Below are 22200 nucleotides of genomic sequence, written 5' to 3' on the forward strand. Positions count from 1 at the left end.
ACTCCCTTTTCAAGAGTTGATGAGATCTATGAACTACAGCAGTGGTACAATGTGTGGTCCCCAAACCAGCAGCATAAGCATCATCTGAGAACTTGCTAAAAATGCAAATTCTTGGGTCCCAGCCAAAAGCCACTCAATCAGAAACTCTGGGGTGGGGGGTTTAATAATGTGTGTTTTAGAAAAATTAGGCAAACAACAAAGAAACAACTAAAAGAGCTAAAAATAGAAAGCAAGTCTTAGAGTTGAGAAGGGGTAGGGCAAAGAACTACTACAGTTTTCACCTATAAGCGATTCACATTTACTACTTTAATATTTTTTAAAAATTAACTGGCAGATAGGAATGAGAGTAAGGGGGGAAAAAAGGCATTCTCAAGAATTTTTTTTACCTCTAAGACAGAGAGGGACTTATTTTGACTGTTGTCTTAAGCTAATTCCTCTATAGAGTCTATTATGTTCCAAACACTTTTACACAGTCAATATAAACTCATTTAAACTATATGAGAAAGGTACTTTATTGTTCCCATTTTACAAATGCAAAAACTGAGGGCCAAAAAGGTAAACTGCCCAAAATCGCACAAACTATAAAACCTCTTCAAAAATTCAATTTATGGCCGGGCGCGGTGGCTCACGCCTGTAATCCCAGCACTTTGGGAGGCCGAGGCGGGCGGATCACAAGGTCAGGAGATCGAGACCACGGTGAAACCCCGTCTGTACTAAAAATACAAAAAATTAGCCGGGCGCGGTTGTGGGCGCCTGTAGTCCCAGCTACTCGGGAGGCTGAGGCAGGAGAATGGCGTGAACCCGGGAGGCGGAGCTTGCAGTGAGCCGAGATCGCGCCACAGCACTCCAGCCTGGGCGACAGAGCGAGACTCTGTCTCAAAAAAAAAAAAAAAAAAAAATTCAATTTATATGCCAAGCAAGATGATTCCTCAGGCATAATCCGCATGTGTCAACGATACGACCAGGTGGAGATAACTGAATTATGGGGGACGGTTTCATCTATGCTGTTCTTGGAACAATGAGTCTCATGAGATCTGATGGCTTACTGCTCTCTCTCTAAAACCTCCAAGAAAATGCTTTTTCCCAAAGTGTCCTGAGATTTACTCCTCCAAAAGGAAATTCCTATTTCCTCAGTTAAAAAGAAAACATCTTGGTATTAAGCAAATAAACTATAGCCTTAATCATCCAGGCAGCATCTGCATTTTAAAAGAACATCTAAGTTAAATGACTCTCTAATGAGTGGAATTGAGAGAACTTTCTATTCTAAATCACTCCCAAACCAACAACTGGCTACCTCCCCTCTGAAAAGCTGTTGATTTCTGCTGTTCTCCTTACCCTTGCCTAGTTATTTCACTGTATCACTTATTCTATTACACACACAAGTTTCCTTACAGATTGCAAAAGGAAAAACTAATCTATGCTGTCAGAAATCAGAAGAGTGGTTGTATGAGAGGGAAGGAGGAATTGGAAAAGGGTATAAAGGGGGATTTTAAGATGTTGGTAATGTTCTGGAAGCCTGTTGCATGGTTACACTTCTGAACATCCCTGAGCTGTACATTTATGTACAATTTTCTGTATGTTATACTTCAAAAAGAAGTTGTTTTTTTAAAGCCCATAATAAATACTAGCAACTAAATTATATTAACAAAAAGTACCAACATCATTTCTCTTATTTAATTTCTCCTGGACAAAGAGGTTAAACCTAATAAGTGGTTCCGCATTTATATACAGAATTGCACTGAGATACACAACTGAGAAATGCTGACCACTTTTTTGTCTCACTTCTTTCCCCAATTTTGTCATCCCATGGCTTTCTTCACCCACATAATCCCACACAATCTCTTGCAACAAAGGGAAAAAAGCTAATAAAAAAGGTTTTGTTTGCCTTTTCTCCCTGTTTAGCAAACTTTACTAAGATATTACACATGGCTGCTCAACTCCCCTACACTCACCACTCCCGAAAGAAACTGGACAACCACCACCTTTGGAGCAGTTTAATTTTCCCAAAAATTGTCTGTAGCTAGTCACTTCTTCCAATTCTTACAGTTCATGGTATCCATAACATATTTGCAAAATACATTTAACAAAAACTTGTTTCTGGTCGCAATCACACATTTGCAGTTTGGGACAAAGGGCTGAAAAGGAGTAGGTTGCTTCTGTCAAAAGACCTGGTGATCCCCAACCCCTGATCAGGAAATAAGAAACAAAATACATTCATGTCTAATGTCTGTTAAAACATTATAGGAGGCCATTGTTTTGGATGAAGCTCTTGCAGTAGGCCCCAATAGATCCTATGGTTCATAGACTAAAAATCAAAATGGACTCACACTGGCTAAAGTTTTAGTCACCAAACCAAAACAAAGTTGTTATCTGACTTTCCAAGAAATCTAAAGAATAACAGCCAAGTTCCCATACAGGCCAATTTCAGTCTTCAATGAGCATGACAATAAAGTTCCCTCTACTTTAATCCTTATATAAAAAGACTGAAGTAACTTCATTTCAGCTGTTATTTTTCTATTTTTCTGTCTCCCTCTCTCCACCTTACAAGGAAAGTAATCCGCTTTCTGTTGTTTCTGCTTTCATTAGTCCTATGTATAAAACCAACTCCCCTGCTCAATTCATTAGAACACTTATCCTATTTTATGAAACGAGGTGTTGCTTGATTCTAGAATACACACCCAATTGAGATATTTAAACTAAACTTGTAATTTTGTCCTTTTGACAAGACTAAAACTAAATCAAGTGTTGACTATATATAGTTCTACCTCTCCAAACAAGACAGTGATGTTCCTGAAAAAAATCTGTAGTTTTCAGAGTTGAGAAATACACCTCGAAAGGAAAAAACAGAAGACCAAGTTTTACTGTGGCCAAGGCCATGGGGAATAGTACACAAAATGAAGGAAATATAAGTGACATTTCCACATGTTCAACTAGTAATACGTAATAATTTCTATATAATTAAGTTTCATTAACCATTCCTTGCTAACTAGACACTATTCAGGATTTCCCCAAAGAATTTGGACATACATTTTGTGGCAGATAATATGCATATTACAGGTATTTCATTGAGTCTGGTCCATATCCAAATGTTCAAGACTTTTTCTGATTTTCTGGCTTGGTATTACTTGACTCTCATTCTTGTCAGTTCCCTCTTTTTCCAACATCTACCCCTGTTCTCAACCATGTTTACAAGCAGGAATACAGTTTTAAGACAAAATTACTTTCTCTCCCACAAAGTTTCTCCTGTTTACGGAGAAATTTTAAAAGTATAGGAAAGGGAATCCACATATATCACAAGAATTGTCTGTAAAATTCAAGTTAAAATTAAGGAAAGATAATTGCAAATGGTTAAATAAAAAGAACCCAAACATGTAAATTCACACGTAATAGTTTCCCAGGCAATTTCCCTAAACCCACCAGGAAAATGCTGAGCTTAATAGTTGCCATTGGCTTGCTCAGCAAAGGTGACAGCATCCCAAAAACCACTTCCCAGCTCACAGGCAAGGAGTGCCCAGATTCTCAGAGAATAGGCTTTCAGCTGTCAAAATTCGCTTCAAAAAAGGAAGAAGAGGAAAAAAAAATTGCTTGGAATTAAAAGGAAAATCTAGTATGACTATAATTTTCAAAATATTTTCTAAGAGGGCAAAAGGCCATAAAATAGTTCTTGTGCCTTTAAATGAGACAACTTGCTTCCAAGTCACTATTCCCACAACACAACAAAGGACATTACTGCTACTGGCTTACAAATAAAACTTTTGTTTCTTTGCTTTTCCTTTGTCACTCACCTTCTGGCAGCTGGGCACCTATCGCTTATCATACACTTGTCCCTCCTCATTCTACTCAGCAAGTAATCTTGCCTTTCTCTTGGAATGTATTTTCCAAAAGGCTTTGTTTAGCTGCTATTTTAGTGACATTACAAAACTCATTAGGGAACCCAGGTATTCATCCCTAACAAAACATTAAAAGTCTAGGTTAACGAATTGCAGAACAAATTTTCTTCTCTCAAAGCTCTGAAATCAACTTTAGTTATACCTATTAGAGAAGTGATGCAAACTAGAAACTAAATTCTACAAACACCTTGAGTCAATTCTCAGTAATTTCTCAGTAATTATTAACTTTAAGATGGTTTCTCTGAACAAACGAAACTGTTTTCTATTCTCCTCCTACCTGTAAAGGATTTTTTGATAACCCATTGTATCTACTAATCCATCATGATAATGTATTAAATTAATATAAAGTGCCTAGTACAGAGCCAAGCTCATAACAAGTCATCTACAAATAAATGGTAAGTTTATTATCCCTTGTCAATTAAAGATCTGTAAATCAACACCTTAAGGTATTATGGTAAAAGAAACCTATGTAAATCTTTGCCAACAGTGGCTAATCATCACCTAGATTTATAAATTTACATTATAAAGCTGAACCCTGAAGCAGACATCTTCAGGTGGCCCAGAAATGCCCGCCTTTTCTCAGAGAACACCCCCACCCACCCAACACATACACACATACACACACACACACACACACACACACACACACAGAGAGAGATGGAGCTCTGGCAGCCGTATTTCTAAAATACGATGAGGCCTCAGCACCCCAGGAACTGGACCAGAGGTAGATACCTGACCCAAATTCAGCCAATCAGACTTTCTTCTTAAAATTTGGAACTGGAGGCCGGGCGCGGTGGCTCAAGCCTGTAATCCCAGCACTTTGGGAGGCCGAGACGGGCGGATCACGAGGTCAGGAGATCGAGACCATCCTGGCTAACACGGTGAAACCCCGTCTCTACTAAAAAATACAAAAAAAAACTAGCCGGGCGAGGTGGCGGGCGCCTGTAGTCCCGGCTACTCGGGAGGCTGAGGCAGGAGAATGGCGAGAACCCGGGAGGCGGAGCTTGCAGTGAGCTGAGATCCGGCCACTGCACTCCAGCCTGGGTGACAGAGCGAGACTCCGTCTCAAAAAAAAAAAAAATTTGGAACTGGAGGCCAGGCGTGGTGGCTCTTGCCTGTAATCCCCACACATTGGGAGAACGAGGCGGGCAGATCACAAGGTCAGAAGATGGAGACCATTCTGGCTAACATGGTAAAACCCCGTCTCTACTAAAAATACAAAAAATTAGCCAGGCATGGTGGCACATGCCTGTGGTTCCAGCTACTCAGGAGGCTGAGGCAGGAGAATCGCTTGAACCCGGAAGGCGGAGGTTGCAGTTAGCCAAGATTGTGCCACTGTACTCCAGCCTGGGCGACACAGTGAGACTCCGTCTCACCAAAAAAAAAAAAAAAAATTGGAACTGGAATACAGAAGTAACTGGTTAGTCTATGTAACTAATAAAACTAATGGCAAATAAACTAGGGAGCTGTCATTTTCTATCCTCTGTAAAGAAGCAAGGAAATCTTATCTGCTCAGAAAATAATAACTCAAGCAGAGAAGCAGCAGAAATTGGTGATTATAAGACACCAGATAGAGAGAAAACTAACAGCATCTTCTCTGAGTCCTCACAGTTTCCCAATTTCTAGTTCAAGTCCTTTGGGAGACTTGACCACATTCTGTCCCTTTTGTTCTTTGAAAGGTCCCTATGTCCTTGGTGAAAAACTCTTTTCTACTTAGGCTCATTATAAAGAAGTTTCTACTACTTGTAACCTAGAGACAAAAAGTTAAGGCAGGGCCACTTTCTATATCTCTTTCCCTGTAACACAGGGTGGGAAGCAGAGTCATAGAATAAGTAGCTCTTTACTATGAATAACTTATTACCAAGTCTCAAAGACCAGAGACTTCACAGTCTAAAACTTCTTAACTTCCTCCTGCACACTGTCAACTACCAGAGGTGGATCTATGTCAACAATGGAAATAAGCTTAAAAAGTGTTAGAAAAAGAAAAGAGAAGGGAAGTGCTACATGTCCACCTGCCTCTGTAGGCCTGGTCTGGAACCAAGAACTTTAAGAAAGGCTTTGGGGTGAATGTGATGCAGGAAGTCCATGGACCACACTTTAAAAGCGCGGTCCTCTAGGTCTAAACGAACAAAGAAAAAGAAGGCATAGAAACGAGCCTAATTATACTCTGTTTTTCCAAGATACCTTGGACTATTCATTCAGGAACAAGGGTAAGAGGAAAAGCTGTAAAGCAACATTCTATTCCTTAGTGCACCAGAGAGAAGAAAAATCATGATTAAAAATTACCAGTGACATTTTACTAATAGGTAATAGAAAAGGCAGTATAGGTACAAAGACATTCCTCTGAAGAACAAAGGTGACACACAGGCAGTCCCAGATTGAGAAGTGGAATCAGGATCCAGCAGAGGCCCTTGGCTCTACAGCCACAATCACAGCAAGGGAAAGAGTACACATCAGAACCACATGGGACAGATAACAGAGAGGGAAGTCACCCCCATCTACTCTGAGAGGCACTACCACAATTAAGTCAAAAATGGTCCCAGAGTGTGCTCGGACAGACAAAAGCTCATGAGCCACTCTTCAGGTCTCCAATACTGTCCCCAAAGCCAACCAAAAAAACTGGGAGAAATCTGATTTCCCCTGTAGTAAGACATATAATTCTGGCATCTCAAGTTGGAATTCTTATAGAATTTCCTTTCAAAAATTGCTAGGTCTTGTAGTACATTACATCATCATACTAAGGGTTAACTAGATGTATGAACAGCCAGTGACCTAATCACCTACACTGCTTTTATAGGAAAATACAGCCCAAGTTCAAAGCAAAAACTTAACAAAGAACCTGTGGGGGCCCGACCAGTTGGTACAGCCTGTCTATATAATGTATGTTCACTAAAACACCATGGCAAAGGCCAAGTGAGGCCACACATCTTAGCTGAAGAACTGATGATTAGCTACAACACAAAACAGTGTCCCCAAGAAAGTATCAAGTGGGAAAGCCTCCAGAAATTATTGGCAAAACTGTAGAGAGAAGTGAAAACCCCCAGCCCTTCCCTTAGACAGTACAACCCCTATGCTAGTCAAAAAGAAAGCACTCAAACAAAAGTGACAGAAAAAAGCTGCACATACCTGTACTATGTCCCAATTCATTTCCACCTCCTCTTTAATATTATTGGCATTTGCTGGAAACTTGACAGGCTGCCCCTGAGTACATGTTTCAGTCTTCATTTTCTTTAAAGGGGACTGACCAAATGTAAAGTCATCTTCATTCTCTTCCTTCTTGCATGTACCTCCCCACATAGTGCTTGTGGATGGTGTCTCTGAACTATTACTCTCACCCTCTAAGTTGCTGGCTTTGCTGGTTTCTTCATCAACTTTCAGTTTTTTGGTCCTTTGAGCTGCATGTGGCTGAGCTGAACATTTTCGTTTTGTCTTGGCTGTTTTCAGAGTCTGTACGGTATCCAATTTATTTTTTCTGTCTTCCAAAGCAGTGTCAGCAATAGCCACAGAGCTATTCTATCAAACCACAAAGAGAACATATGAGAATTAGAAGATAAAAAGCAATTTCCAGGGAATATTACTCACAAATAAAAGTGAACAAATTATTGATACACACAATAACTTGGAAGAATCTCAAGGAAATTATGTTGAGTGGGGAAAAAAAATCTCAAAGTTATATACTATATGAATATATTTATATAACATTCCTGAACAGATTAGAGGTTGGCAAGGGTCAGGGATGATGCAGGGAGGTGGGTGTGGCTATAAAAGGGCAACACCAGGCATCCTTGTGGTAATGGAACTGTTCTGTCATGGTAGATACACAAACCTACATGTGTGATAAAATCGCATAGAACCAAGTACATACATATACATACACATGAATGAATACAAGTAAAACTAGAGCAATCTAAATAAGATCAGTGAATTTTATCAATGTCAGTATCTTGGTTGTGATATCTTACCATAGATTTGCAAGATCCTACCATTCGGGAAAAAATGGATAAAGAGTACATGGAATTCTTCTATTATTTCTTGCCATTGCATGTCTATTTAGAAATAAGCAGTTTAATTTTTAAAAATGAGTAAAAGATAGGTCTACACATGCCAGAAAACCAAGATTAACTCTTGCTATCAAAGTCAACCACTTAGCAGGGAGAAAAGTAACACTCATTCGCTCATACAACTCAACAGGCAACACATGCCACCAATTTCTGCTGAAGAGTAGAGGATAGAACACAGAATGACAGCAGGCTAATGTCAGGCACTTTTCCTTAACAAGAGTCCTCACAGCAGCCCACACAGGTGTCTAGAGGTGTAGGTGTAGGTGTCTAGAGACTACACTCTGCAACGCCACTGCCCCCTAATCCAAGTGACAGCTCAAGTGTGAAGAAATGAGACTTGGCACCCATCTTGGCACTGGGGATAGTGTAAATAAGACAAAGACCCTACCCCTAAGCTGGTCTGTTTTCCATTACCTAAGTGATGCAGATGGCACAAACATGAACAGTTCCCAAACCAAATTTCAGTCAAAATTCTGTCTTCTCTTCTATCAAGTATTTTTTCCAGAGTCACTATTAAGAATATTGAGAACTACAATAAAGAGCACCTCCACCCCAATGCCAACTTACCACCACCACCAACTGAACTTGAAAATAATGAACATTACAGAGCCCTCTGAGTATTAAATTTTTTGCCCAAAATAGAATGGATCAGAGCAGAGATATAAAGATAAAATAACTTCCAGGCCTAAAAGAGTTGATAACCTAATCAAATGAATTGACATATCTAAAGAAGGTGTCAATCATAAAGGGTGTTGTCAGCCACAGAGGAATAGAAAAAGAACTGCAGAAAGCAAATATGATCAGCGTTTTTTAAAATAACACAAGAAAGAGAGGAAAGCTTCACAAACAAATTTTGAGTATTTTCACCCCAACAGTATGAGAGCCCTGCTCTAAGGTGGATACTTCATACTGTCTCAGCTTCAAGCTATTAAAACATTCAATTGTCGGCTAACACGGTGAAACCCCGTCTCTATTAAGAAATACAAAAAAAAAAAACTAGCCGGGCGAGGTGGCGGGCGCCTGTAGTCCCAGCTACTCGGGAGGCTGAGGCCGGAGAATGGCGTGAACCCGGGAGGCGGAGCTTGCAGTGAGCTGAGATCCGGCCACTGCAGTCCAGCCTGGGTGACAGAGCGAGACTCCGTCTCAAAAAAAAAAAAAAAAACAAACAAAAAAAAACATTCAATTGTCATTGTGACAAGCACAGTGCCTAAACCACAGTAGACATTCAATAAACTCAAATGAATGGATTTATTCATCATCCTATTCTGAGTCCATGCTCATCAAGTAAATTTCTGATTACTATTTAATTCCCCATTTAGATTAGCCTCCAAGGAGAGCAAAATGCTGGCCATAAGAATTTCACGTCTTTAAGATTATTATTTTAAACTATTAATTATTAAACCAGCACTCTGGCTGTATTTATCTCTCTTGTGAACACAGCTGATGTAAAAACACCCAAGAGAGAGATATCTGTTCCCAAAATGCTGACAAAATCATGTTCCTAACTTAGAAACCCAGTTCCATCACTTACTATCTGTACACCATGAGCAAGTCACTTAACATCTCTTTCTTCAGCTTTCTCATCTATAAAATCAGCATAAAAGCACTTGCCTCAATGGTTGTTATAAAGATTAAGTAAGATCATTTAAATGAAACGCTGAGCACATTGCCTGGCTAATGGTAAGCACTCAACTATTTGCTAATGCCACCATCATTAACATCACTACCACACCCAGTCCAACTCCTAGGAGAGGGAAAAGGGAATAGACACAGAAACACAGTAAAGACCCAAAAATTAAGACCCATGGTAGGGGATGCCATTGCTGGCAGTTTTTGTCATTTACATGCCTTGTCCTACTCTGTAGAATAAGAAAGTAACATCACCAATCAGGAAGACACCACAGAGTTCCCTCCATCCAGCTATAGCACCTACCAGCTCCTCCTTAACAACAACTTCTGAGTCATCACTGATCTGTGGGGTATTCTTCTTCACCCGAGGCATCCTCTTTGGTTTGGATTCCTTGGGAGAGGGCTGCTTATGGCTTCTGGGAACTTTCTTTTGGGGCTCCCAGGCACTATCTTCCTTGTCATCTTCTTCAGAGGCAGATGATCTAGAAGTAAATCAACAGAATAATCTCCAGGAAAATAAAAGCAAATGTCAAAGGTAAAAAAGAGATGCATGATTCTTGAAAAAATGATAAAGTAGGAGGTGTTTAATATAAAATGGAGTGATTGAGTACAGGCTGTGAACAGTTATTGCTAAGAATTGAACCAACAGAGTTGATGACAGACCAGTGTAAAAATACCCCAGTGTGCTGTAAATCACAGCTCTGTCTCTCCATTCTCTTCTCACCTAACTGACAAACACATACACACATTCATTCAAGACATAAAAAATCATTTATTTCCTTAAGTAATTTACTGGGTCATGTCAAACCATAGTCAATGTGAGCTTTTCAATTTTAACAGTGAAAAGCACTTAAATAAGTTTCCAACTACTAATCAGATTCATTTAAATTGTATTAAGTTATTCAAATCAATGAAAGGATTGAGAAATGGTTCTAGGAAACACCCTAAATTACATTAAAAGCCAGCACCAAGACTATTCCAACTGCTTTAATTAACCCTTTTTTCCTTTCACAGAATGGATTTCTTTCCTGATTAGATTGGATCAGGTGCAACTATGGTACTTTTCTAACAACCAAGAATCAAACTCACAGCAAGAGCAGAGAAAAAGCAGCCATGGGAACTCTGTTAAAGGACCATCATGCTCCTGCCAACCCAGTTAATTCCATTCATTTCTACTCTGATATAAAAGGTCAATATTAGTGAGACTTCCTTTACTGAGATGAGTGAATAGGGAGGTCTGGGTTTTTTAATGTTAAGTTCTTCCTAGGGACAAAAACCTGACTGGAATTATGCTCTAGAAGAGAATAATCATGATAGATCAAACTACTGGTGTTCTCTTCAGAGGTGACACTAAGCCTGGTAAGCAAAAACAAACAAACAATCAAACAAAAAACAGGAATCATCAGAATAACATAATAGCAATGGAACTGAAAGAAACTATAATTAGAAAACCAATGAACTAGAAAACTAGGGTTCCATTCCTCATACTATCATCAAACTGAGCAGGATGACTTCTTCCCTCCTTAGTCTCATCACCTATCAACCAGGATTACTGACTAACCCTATTTCACAGAGGAATATGACCAAGATTCAAGCCCTTTAGTTATTATGAAGAAAACACAAGCACAGATACATGAAGCAGTTCTAAGGCAGCCAGTCAACTCTCCTTCCCTATCACCTGAGCTCTCAGGAGCATCTGGCACTCACCCCTTAGAGCACATCCCTTATATACAGGAACCCCACCCCTTGGCTTTCATACTACTTCTTGGCAGTTTCTCTTTAGTCCTTTTGACTCCTCTTCTCCCTAATCTCTAAACACTGGAATCCCTCGAGGCTTAGCCCTCAGCCCTCTCCTCCCTCTATGCTCTCTTGCCAGCTAATCTTTTATTTTCTCAATACAGGAATCTCTATTTTATTTTTATTTATTTATTTAGAGACAGAGTCTCCCTCTGTCACCCAGGCTGGAGTGCAGTAACGGGACCTCGGCTCACTACAACCTCCACCTCCTGGGTTCAAGTGATTCTCATGTCTCAGTCTCCCAAGTAGCTAGGATTACAGGCATGCGCTACCACGCCTGGCTAATTTTTGTATTTTCAGTAGAGATGGGTTTCACTATGATGGCCAGGCTAGTCTCAAACTCCTGGCCTCAAGTGATCAGCCTGACTTGGCCTCCCAAAGCACTCTGATTACAGGTGTGAGCCACCGCACCCAGCTGGGAATCTCAATTTTATATAGTATCTCCAACTTCACCTTCCCTCCTTGAGCTCAAGACTTGTATATCCACTTTGACCTGAATGTCCAGCAATCACATCAAACTCGCCAAGTCCAAAACAGAATTCCTGATTCCACCACTCTCACACCTGTTCCTCTTCCAGTCTTTCCAAAATGTCTGTCATTCTTTCATAACCCAAATCCAATCCAGCACCATGTCCTGTCCACTCTACCTTCAAAATATATCCCAAATTAGACCATTTCTCATCACTTTCATGTCTAGAACCCTAAACTTCTACAATAATCTCCTTAACTCATTTCCCCTACTTCCAGTTTTGCCCCCTATAGTCTATTCTCCACCAAGAAACCAGAATATTTTACAAATATAAACCAGGGCATGTAACATCCCTACCCAAAACCCTCCAGTGTCCTCCCAACCCACTTCAAATAAAAATCTAATACCAGGGAAGATCAAGTTGGAGATACTGTATAAAATTGAGATTTTTATATTAAGTCATAAGATAAGATCAGCTACCAACAGGGAGGGGAGAGGGTATGGGGGGGGGCCTTAGAATTAAGCCTTGAGGGATTCCAAAATTTAGAGGCTGGTGACAAGAGAAGTCAAAGGGACTAAGGAGAAAGATCTAAGCCTATTAGAGCCAGATCCTACTCATTACAATCTCATGTCTTACCACTCTCTGCCTCATGTCTCTAGACTGGCCACACTGGTCTTCTTGCTGTTCCCTCAACACACCAAACATACTCCTGACTCACGGTCTTTGCACTTGCTGCTTTCTCTATTTGGAACACCCATCCCCAAGATCTTTGCAAGTTGTACCCCCAAATCTCATCTAGATCTCTTGCCACATCTTCCAAACTTTCTGACTACTCTATCCAAAACGCCCCCCGACTGCAACCACTCATTATGCTCTCTATCCCCTGCCCTGTTTTATTTTTCATTATAGTACTTATTACCATAAATATTGTCAGTCATTTACTTAACAAATATCTTCAGAGCACCTAATATGACATTCTAAAGCAGAGATTCTCAACTGGGGATATCTAGCAATGTCTGGAGACATATTTAATTGTTATAACTGGGCAGGAAGCTATTGGCATCCAATGGGTAGAGGCCAACGATGCTGCTAAAAATCCTACAAGCCAAAAGATAGCCCCTACAACAAAGAATTATCTTGCACACAATGTCAGTAGTGCAGAGGCCGAAAAATCCTGCTCTAAAGCAATAGATAAAACTCTGTGCGCTCATGGAGCTTACATTCTAGTGTAAATATTATGTTATATATTTAGTTGGTTACTTTCTCTCTCCTTTTAATACTTTATTAGCAACACTAGACAGAACCTGGAATACAGCACGAGTTCAACAAATATTTGTTGCATGAATGAATAAAAAACAGTTTTTTCTACCCACATCACTTAAGGAGTTAGAAAGTGACAGAATGCATTACTCCTTACTAAAATATTCATCATTCCCCTACCCACATATTAAACCAGTACGCTTACAACTCAGAGAATGAAGAAAATTCATCTTTCGGTAGCACACCCTGGACCTGTACTTTTGCTCTTCTTGGCAATGATGACATCTAGAAGAAACAGAACATAAAATCAGCAACACTTGAATATTCTGATTACTGGCTACAAATAATGGGTCATTCAAAACTAACACTTCATAGAAAAAAACAAAAACAATGATGTTTATTCACAAGCCCAAACAACAGTTTCCCCTGCTATGTAGCTGTCAATTAAAAGAGTAGCTGGTTGGGCATGATGGCTCATGCCTGTAATCCCAGCACTTTGGGAGTACAAGGAGGGTGGATCACCTGAAGTCAGGAGTTCGAGACCAGCCTGGCCAACATGGTGAAACTCAGTCTCTATTAAAAATAAAAAATTAGCCAGGCAAGGTGGTGGGCGCCTGAAATCCCAGCTACTCGGGAGGCTGAGGCAGGAGAATCGTTTGAACCTGGGAGGTGGAGGTTGCAGTGAGCTGAGGTTGTACCACTGCACTCAAGCCTGGGCGACAGAGTAAGACTTGGTCTCAAAAAAAAAAAAAAAAAGAGAGAGAGAGAGGAGCTAACAGTCTTCCAATGATTTAAAAGCCTTAAGAGAGTATGGACCATCTTTTGAAAAATGTTGTGTGCTTCATTTTTTAAGAATTGTGTGCTTAAGTATTCTGTGTTATTTTATGATAATACTATCAGGCAGCCACTTATAAAGTCCTTTATTAAACTATATCTCAAAGACAGAAACTTTTTTTCCTATTCTATGTATTCTTTTTTTTTTTTTTTTTTTTTTTTTGAGACAGAGTTTCGCTCTTGCTGCCCAGGCTGGAGTGCGATAGCACGATCTCGGCTCACCGCAAGGTCCACCTCCTGGGTTCAAGCGATTCTCCTGCCTCAGCCTCCCTAGTAGCTGGGATTACAGGCATGCGCCACCATACCCGGCTAATTTTGTATTTTTAGTAGAGACAGGGTTTCTCCATGTTGGTCAGGCTGGTCTCGAACTCCCAACCTCAGGTGATCCGCATACCTTGGCCTCCCAAAGTGCTGGGATTACAGGCATGAGTCACCGTGCCCGGCCTATTCTATATATTCTTAATGCATAAAGTAGAGGTCTCTCTACAAAGTCAGCAATGAAATAAATGATGCTGATTGACTGAGTAAGCAGCCAGGTTATTCTTAAAACAAGATAACCATTCCCTTATAATAAAAGCTCATTAAACTTAAATAAAATGATTAATCACTAAGTGACTAAAAACTATTTACCAAATTCGAAGGCCAAGCTGTAAAAAAAAGTTAAGACAACTAACCAGAGACATCACATAATACAGGAAAGTAAATAAAATTACTTTAGCTATTAAGATTAATTATCTAAAGAATGTATGCCAAACTATAAGGACTGCACTAGACTCTGTTTGGAACCCTTCAAACAAGTTTCTGACCCAGTCATACGTTATAATGCCTCTGGTTCTAACATCCACTTAGAAGAGGAAGTAATCTCTCATGGAAATACTAAAGGGTTGTCACAAAAGGGAATATGTTCTCCCAGCAGCTATAGCTCAACTCAGTCCAGTAAGTACACAATGATTGGGCAAAACAGTGCTCAGAGGGAACCAACAGAACAACAGGAAAGCAGTCTGCAGGAAGTAGACAGGATAATCTTCCATCTTTCCCTTCACTCTCTTTTTGGCATATTAGGTTATAAAGGTCATCTTTTCTCAAATTAGCACTTTTTAGACATTGATCATGAAAAAACAGATAATCGTGATTTCTATATTATGTGTATCTTGCCACAACAAAATAAGAATGAAGGAAGTTAGTGTATGACAAGGGTGATATTTCACATCAGGACAGGGCAAAAATTGATTATTCAATAAATGGTATTGAGACACCTAGCTATTCCTCTAGAAGAAAAAAAGGAGTTTAATTCCTATCTCTACGCCATTAACAAAAATTTATTCCCTAATAACTAATAGTTTAAAATGTACAAAATAAAACTACAAAAGAACCAAGAAACAAAGGTGATTCTTTTCATACTCTTGAGTGGGGATGGGGAAATGGAGGTTTTCCTAAATATTACTCCTCAAATTCCAAAACCAAAAAGACTAACAGATTGCAACACATAAACATTAAAACCCCAAGCCAGTAGTGGGGGCATTTGAGAAACCAAGCCAATTTACCCTGCAGTATTCTCAAAAAATAAAACAAAAAAATTCACATGAAGCAGTAGTTGATACCTTTGGAACTAAAAGGTGAAAGGGGTTAGGGCTGTGTGTAAACTGACAAAGGAATAGCTCTAGGTGTCCTACCTCACTTCTTTCTATTAGGCAACTGCCCCAGGAAAAAGTCTGTAACTTTATTCTCTGGAGAAGGTACTAACGAAACAGTCTCTAGACTGTGGGCATGGGGACCATACAGACTGAATGCTAAAGGCAGAGAACACTAGTCTTCTGCCACTAAGATCCCAAAATACGGCCCTCTAGGGAGAATGGGAAGGCTTTTCTCTGGAGAATCTAACCAATCCAAGAGTAAAAACTTGAAAGTGCTAAGCTTCCCATCAAACCCACCTGCCCAGATCACCTTACAATCACTCTTACCACCACATTCTACAATATGCCTGAATTCAGAACATTCCCACACAGACTACCATATACCAATTCTATCTCCACACTTCAGCCTTAACAGAAATGTGTTTAAAATAGGGACAGGCAAACTCTTGGCAGGCTTATGCTTTTGCTTAACCATTATCCTTAAAGAAGGCTCCCCTGAATCAAATATTTCCAACTGCCTCTTTATTAGGCACCCTGAAAGCAATATACCATGGAAAGATGAGTAAGTTGTAATATTTCTTTTCACAAATGGAAAAAATATGAATGTAAAAGGAAAGGTGGGAAAGCAGAATCTGCATGAACACACAAGCCAATTTCAAGCATATCAGATTTAGAAAGAATACATACAAAAGCTGAAGACCTGGAAATTATGTCTTTAAAACTACCTATGACAGGTACAACCCCAGGAGTATGTACTCTCCAGTTTAAACACCAATATTCTTGAGGCCTGTTTCTCCATCTCCACTATTCCCATGTCCTCTTACTTTGTATCATAAAACCTGTTAGATTAACCAAAACCTCATCCATCTCCACGGTATTACACACCGATGTCACCTACTTATTAACAATCCTAATCCCTCCATCCCAAACCTTGCCTTTAACATTCAGATTTCCATAACAACTGCCTGTCTCTGAAACTATTTGGATGTCTCACAGTTAACTAAATTTAACACATCCACAATGGAACTCTTGATGACCATTTCTTGCTCTAAAACCTGTTCCTATTGCAGTCCTTCCCATCTCAATAAGTGGCATCCACCTACTTGCTAAGCCAGAACCTTAAAAAAAATATTTTTTTTGAGACGGTCCCATTCTGTCACCTAGCCTGGAGTGATCTCAGCTCACTGCAATCCCCACCTTCTGGGTTCAAGCAATTCTCCTGCCTTAGCTTCCTGAGTAACCGGGATTAGAGGCATGCACCACCACACCCAGCTAATTTTTGCATTTTTAGTAGAGACAGGGTTCGTCACATTGGCCAGGCTGGTCTCAAATTCCCGACCTCAGGTGATCTGCCTGCCTCGGCCTCCCGAAGTGCTGGGATTACAAGTGTGAGCCACAGCGCCTGGCCAGAAAATTTTTTAACAGCTTCATTGACATATAACTGACATGCAATACACTGCACATGTTTAAAGTGTACAAATTTGGTAAGTTTTAACATATGTAAACACATCACTATAATCAAGAAAATGAACATATTATCATTCTCCGAAGTTCCATTTGCTAAGTCAAAATGTTGCAAATTTTCTTTTTTTCTTTCATCTCCCATATCCAGACTATTAGTAAGTCATATAAGATCTTCCTCCAAAATATGTATTGAATCTCCACAATTTTCAGTGAGCCTTTAGTCCTCAATCTCCCTCACTTGAACTACTACACTAGCCTCTTAACTGCCCTCCCTGCTTCCACTCTTGCCCTTGCAACTCATTCTCCACTTATCAACTCAAGATCACTTAGAAAATGCTTTAGAAACACCGAATTACTTCCCACCCCATCCTTCACTTAGAATCAAGCCACATTTTTTATGACTGCCTTCCAAAAGGCCCTGTCGGCCGGAGCTTGCCCACCTTTCTAACCACCTTTACTACTTGCTGGAGCTCCTCAGCTCTTGTCACAGCATTCTTTCCCACCTCAGGTTCTCTCTGCCTGGAGTATTCTTCCCCCTGCTTGTCAATTGGCTGGCTCCTTGCGTCCCTTAGATCTTAACGTTTTAGGCCTAAAATAGGTTCCTCAGTTATATTTTAAAAGGAGCCTATTTACTTCCTGTATACAGTAGTAGGTTATAACATAATCTATAATTATTCTTTTATTTTACTTGTTTATTGCCCGCATTGCTGTCAAGAGAGTAAATACCATGAAAGAAGGAAATGCATGTGACTTATGCACTTCCACATCACAGAGCCCAGCACTTAACAGATGCCCTACAACTATTAAATGAACATAATATGTACAAATACGGTCTCTACAGAGGAATATACATTTATTTTCCACCACTCTTAGGCAATGCCACACATTGCACTCATCTCTTTCTGAAGAAATGATGGCACGTAAGAACATTCCTATTCTTCAGTGACGGGATTTTTCTCTCCTTTCAAAGTATCTTAATCACTGTGGGCACATGAGCATATTCCAAATCAATAATTTGGAGGTTGCTATGATGTTACTAAGGGAAGAGCCACTAAACTAGGACGACTGAAAATCAGGAGTATGGGGCAAAAGGACGTGTACACGAACGAATACTAAACCACAATTGGGAAAAAAAAATTTAATTCAAGAAGGCGAACAAAAGAGGATGATTTCTTAAGAGGCACCTAAACAAGTTTCCCTGAAGGATCAACAGAGTGCTTCAATATTAGCAGATTCCCAAGTCACAAAAACAAAATACTAGAGCTGAAAGAACCTCTGACATCAGATAGTCCTGCTATATTCAGAAACCTGAGACCCAATGAGGTTAAACAGTTTACTCAAAGGGGAAAGATATGTGGCAAAGGACTATAGCCCTGTGCCTGGAATACCGAGACTAGTCTGGTTTCCCATTCCACACACATTATGTTAATGACATGTCACGTGAGGGGTTCGAGGAAAGTTGCCTACAGAGTTGCCAATTCATTCCTTTCCTCCGGTTACTGAGCGCCTCCTAGACGCCAGGCGCACGACAGAAGGTGTAGTTGATTCAGACAGGGACACCATGACCGTGAAAAGGGTGCTTCCTCTCCCACCTCCGATAATTTTAGGTACAAAAACAATCCACGTAAATTAGCCGGGCGTGGTGGCGGGCGCCTGTAGTCCCAGCTACTCGGGAGGCTGAGGCAGGAGAACGGCGTGAACCCGGGAGGCGGAGCTTGCAGTGAGCCGAGATCGCGCCACTACACTCCAGCCTGGGCGAGAGCGACACTCCGTCTCAAAAAAAAAAAAAAAAAATTCAGGTTTGCCCAGGCTTTTCCATGTCTGTTAGGCGCTAAAAGCTGCAGCAATTTGGCTGAAAGGAGGTGTCACGAGGTAGCTAGGAGGGGTTTTCGGGTGGTAGGTTGTAAGAGACCGCTGACAGTAAGATGCAATGAACTTCTCACTTTTAAAAAAGGGGTGTTATTGCCCAAATGAGCGCTCAGAACTTTTTTAATGGTCCCAAAGATACCGGAGCCCGGGCGCCGGGCTCTTGAGAACCCGCAAGACGACCGCCAAGGCGCACGCACAGCTCACCTTCCCGCCCGGCACGTCAGAAGACCCGGGATTCCGTGTGTGCCACCGCACCTTCCGGTTCCCGCCGGAAGTTTTTCAAACGCCGGAAGGTCCGCCTCGCTTCTTCCGGACCAAGTTAACCGCAGGCTGCCAAGGCGCGGCACTACTGGGGCGGGGCGGAGCCAGGCTGGACGGAGGCGGGGCTGGAGTGAGGATCCCGAGAAGCGCCGGGGTGGGGCTGGTTCGTAGAAATGAAAAATGACTTTTTTTAAATGTGGTTTTTAACCGAGCACATTAAACTCTTAAGCCCACAGGTACAGCGAAGTAAATTAGGTTATGAAAGTAGGGAAGGCCGGGCGCGGTGGCTCACGCCTGTAATCCCAGCACTTTGGGAGGCCGAGGCGGACGGATCACGAGGTCAGGAGATCGAGACCATCCTGGCTAACACGGTTAAGCCCTGTGTCTACTAAAAACTTCAAAAAATTAGCTGGGCGTGGTGGCGGGCGCCTGTAGTCCCAGCTACTCGGGAGGCTGAGGCAGGAGAATGGCGTGAACACGGGAGGTGGAGCTTGCAGTGAGCTGAGATCGCGCCACTGCACTCCAACCTGGACGACAGAGCTAGACTCCGTCTCAAAAAAAAAATTAAATAATAGTAGGGAAATAAGGCTGCTGTTGTCTACATTCGAGTTTAGCAGATCAAAACCCCATGGATTTGTTTTAGAAAATTCTAAAAAGCAGTTTTCCACTGCTAATGACTTATTTCCAGGGACTCTGAGTACTGAACAGCCTAGCAAGTTATTGAAATAACCTGTGAACGTGCCTTGTTGCAAATCTACCCAAAGTGAGCATAGATTTTACTGGATAATTTTTGTGATTGGGGGGGAAAAAAACAAAATCAGAACTCTTTCTAAATTTAGTAAATCTAATCTTCTATATCTGAGATTTTTGGCCACGAAAGATCAATTTCCGAGATTGTTTAGGGATTCTTTTTTTTCCTTTTTGATTAGCACAGTCGTATGTTGCCTTTCGTGATGGTTCCAGAAGGCCTAGAATTGTCTACTACAATCACAGTCTCCTTCACAATTTATGGCCCTGAAAAAGTACTAGAGAACACCGGTAAGGATTGTGGGAAGAGAAACCAGATCATAGAAATCAACAACAATAATTTACTATTTACTATTCACCTACTTTTGATGTTGCATTTGCTACACAGGTTTATGGTAAGGGGTTGTCTTGGTCAATTTTCTGCTGCTATAACCAAATACCACAGACTGGTAGATTTATAAAGAAAAAGAGATTTGCTTGGCTCGTAGTTTTGAAGCCTGGGAAGTCCAAGACAGAGGGCATTGTTGTTGTGTCAAAACATGATGGAGGGGCTCACACTGGGGTGGGTATGTGAGCCCAATTGACTCCTGAAATGACTAACCCTCCTGTGATAATGGAATTAACTCATTCATGACCTAATCATTTCCTAAAGGTCCCACCTCTTCATACTATTACAATGACAAATTTCAACTTGAATTTTGAAGGGGACATTCAAATCATTGCAGAGGTAATGAGGGTAAAGGTGAACCAATATACTGCAAAGTCTTTTGACATAATTCCTGCCCTGGAGGAATTTACGACCAAGAGTAGGAACCAGATACAGCCACAAGAAGCAGAGACACAAACAAAACAGTCTAGATTCAAGGGTTGGGGTATGCAGGTAGCAGCTTCACTACAGTGAGGAGGAGAGTAAGAGTGGGCCAGCAAAGCGTTGAACCTTGACTTTCCTCTCCCCACAAGGGATTTTTGCCTTACAGCTGGGGAAGAAAAAAAAAATCACTAAAATAAATAGCCTGTTAAGATTTTAGACATCAGACATCTGGGAAAATAAAGCCTGAAGCAGCTTTCTCAAAAATTAAACTATGTAGGTAGTGGCCTACTCTAAAGGCAAATAAGGACTGTCCAGAGAATATTTCCCTTGGAATTCTGCAGGAGAGCCACTCCCACTACAGGCTGTCAAGGAAAATTTGTAATCACTTAAGTATAAACCAGGCCCTGCCACAAAAACTGCCTTTTCTGTCTAGGACCTTGCTCAATCTATTGTTTACTTTTGGATCTCAAGTGCTGAATTCCAAGAAATTTATGGGTTTAGACTGAGAGCCTGGAATAATCTGTACACCCACTTGAGACTATGCAATAGGGTTTGGGAGTAATGGAAACTTGTTTTGGATTTGATTGGAGGTTGTTTTATCACTCCAAAGTATATAGCTCTTCCCGTGATATTCACTGGTATATTATCATTTGTATGTTATTTTCTGTTTTCAAGTCCTTTCCCTATGGGTCTAGCTCCCCAGGGCAAATGTAATAATAATAGTAATAACTTACCTTTATTGATTGCTTACCTGTACCAGGCACTAAGTTAATGCTTTTAGATGTATTTATGTATATAATTCACAAATTACGCCAATGTAATGTTGCTATTAAACCATTTTTATAAATGAGAATTCCAGGTATAGAGAAATTAAATAATTCATCCAAGGTCACATCAGCTGATAAATTGTAGATCTGAGATTCAAATCCAATAATCTGTTTTACTCCAAAGCAAGTACTCTTAAAGGCATCCACATACAATTTGCCGTCTATCCGCAAGGGATTGGTCTGAGGACCCCCCACAGATACCAAAATTTACAGATACTCAACCAATCAGTGACAGAAAAAGTAGGCCCACCGTATCTGCAGGTTCCATATCCACGAATGCAGATACAGATGGCCAGCTGTACCGCAAACTCAAAGCGAAGACCATTTCTCGCTCCACTATGGTGGCCAGTGAGACTCGTAATGTTTAAGGTGCTCCGGAACTGTTGAATCTCTAAATACTGTAAGTAAAGTACTATCTAATCACCTAAAACATAACAAAACTATTCTCTCTAGTGGCCTCAAACTAAGTTTCACAAGAATGAAAATTCTTAATATATTAATAGATGCAACTGTTTCACCTACTAATAGATATTTGGATCTAGAAACTAAGTCTTGGTAATTTTTTATCTTCCCCTCTCCAACTTCTCCCTCCACCCACACAGTGCCTAATAATGCTTAATATATAATAGGTACTCAATAAGATAGT

General features: G+C 40.6%; 1 protein-coding gene across 1 annotated transcript in view; it reads right to left on the minus strand.

Moving 5' to 3' along the window:
• The window catches only part of SRBD1 (S1 RNA binding domain 1), a 222921-nt gene extending 202546 nt beyond the window's left edge, over positions 1–20375 (minus strand). The window contains exons 1-5 of the mRNA XM_025354851.1: positions 20280–20375; positions 19113–19329; positions 13313–13392; positions 9885–10062; positions 7017–7403 (exon numbers count right to left, since the gene is read on the minus strand). Coding sequence (XP_025210636.1) covers positions 7017–7403; positions 9885–10062; positions 13313–13392 — 645 coding nt within the window. The 5' untranslated portion in view covers positions 19113–19329; positions 20280–20375. The remainder of the gene's footprint in view (positions 1–7016; positions 7404–9884; positions 10063–13312; positions 13393–19112; positions 19330–20279) is intronic.
• Between the last annotated feature and the right edge of the window lie 1825 nt (positions 20376–22200).

Source organism: Theropithecus gelada, chromosome 13 (genome assembly GCF_003255815.1).
Source record: "Theropithecus gelada isolate Dixy chromosome 13, Tgel_1.0, whole genome shotgun sequence".
In the NCBI taxonomy this organism is placed as follows: Eukaryota; Metazoa; Chordata; class Mammalia; order Primates; family Cercopithecidae; genus Theropithecus; species Theropithecus gelada.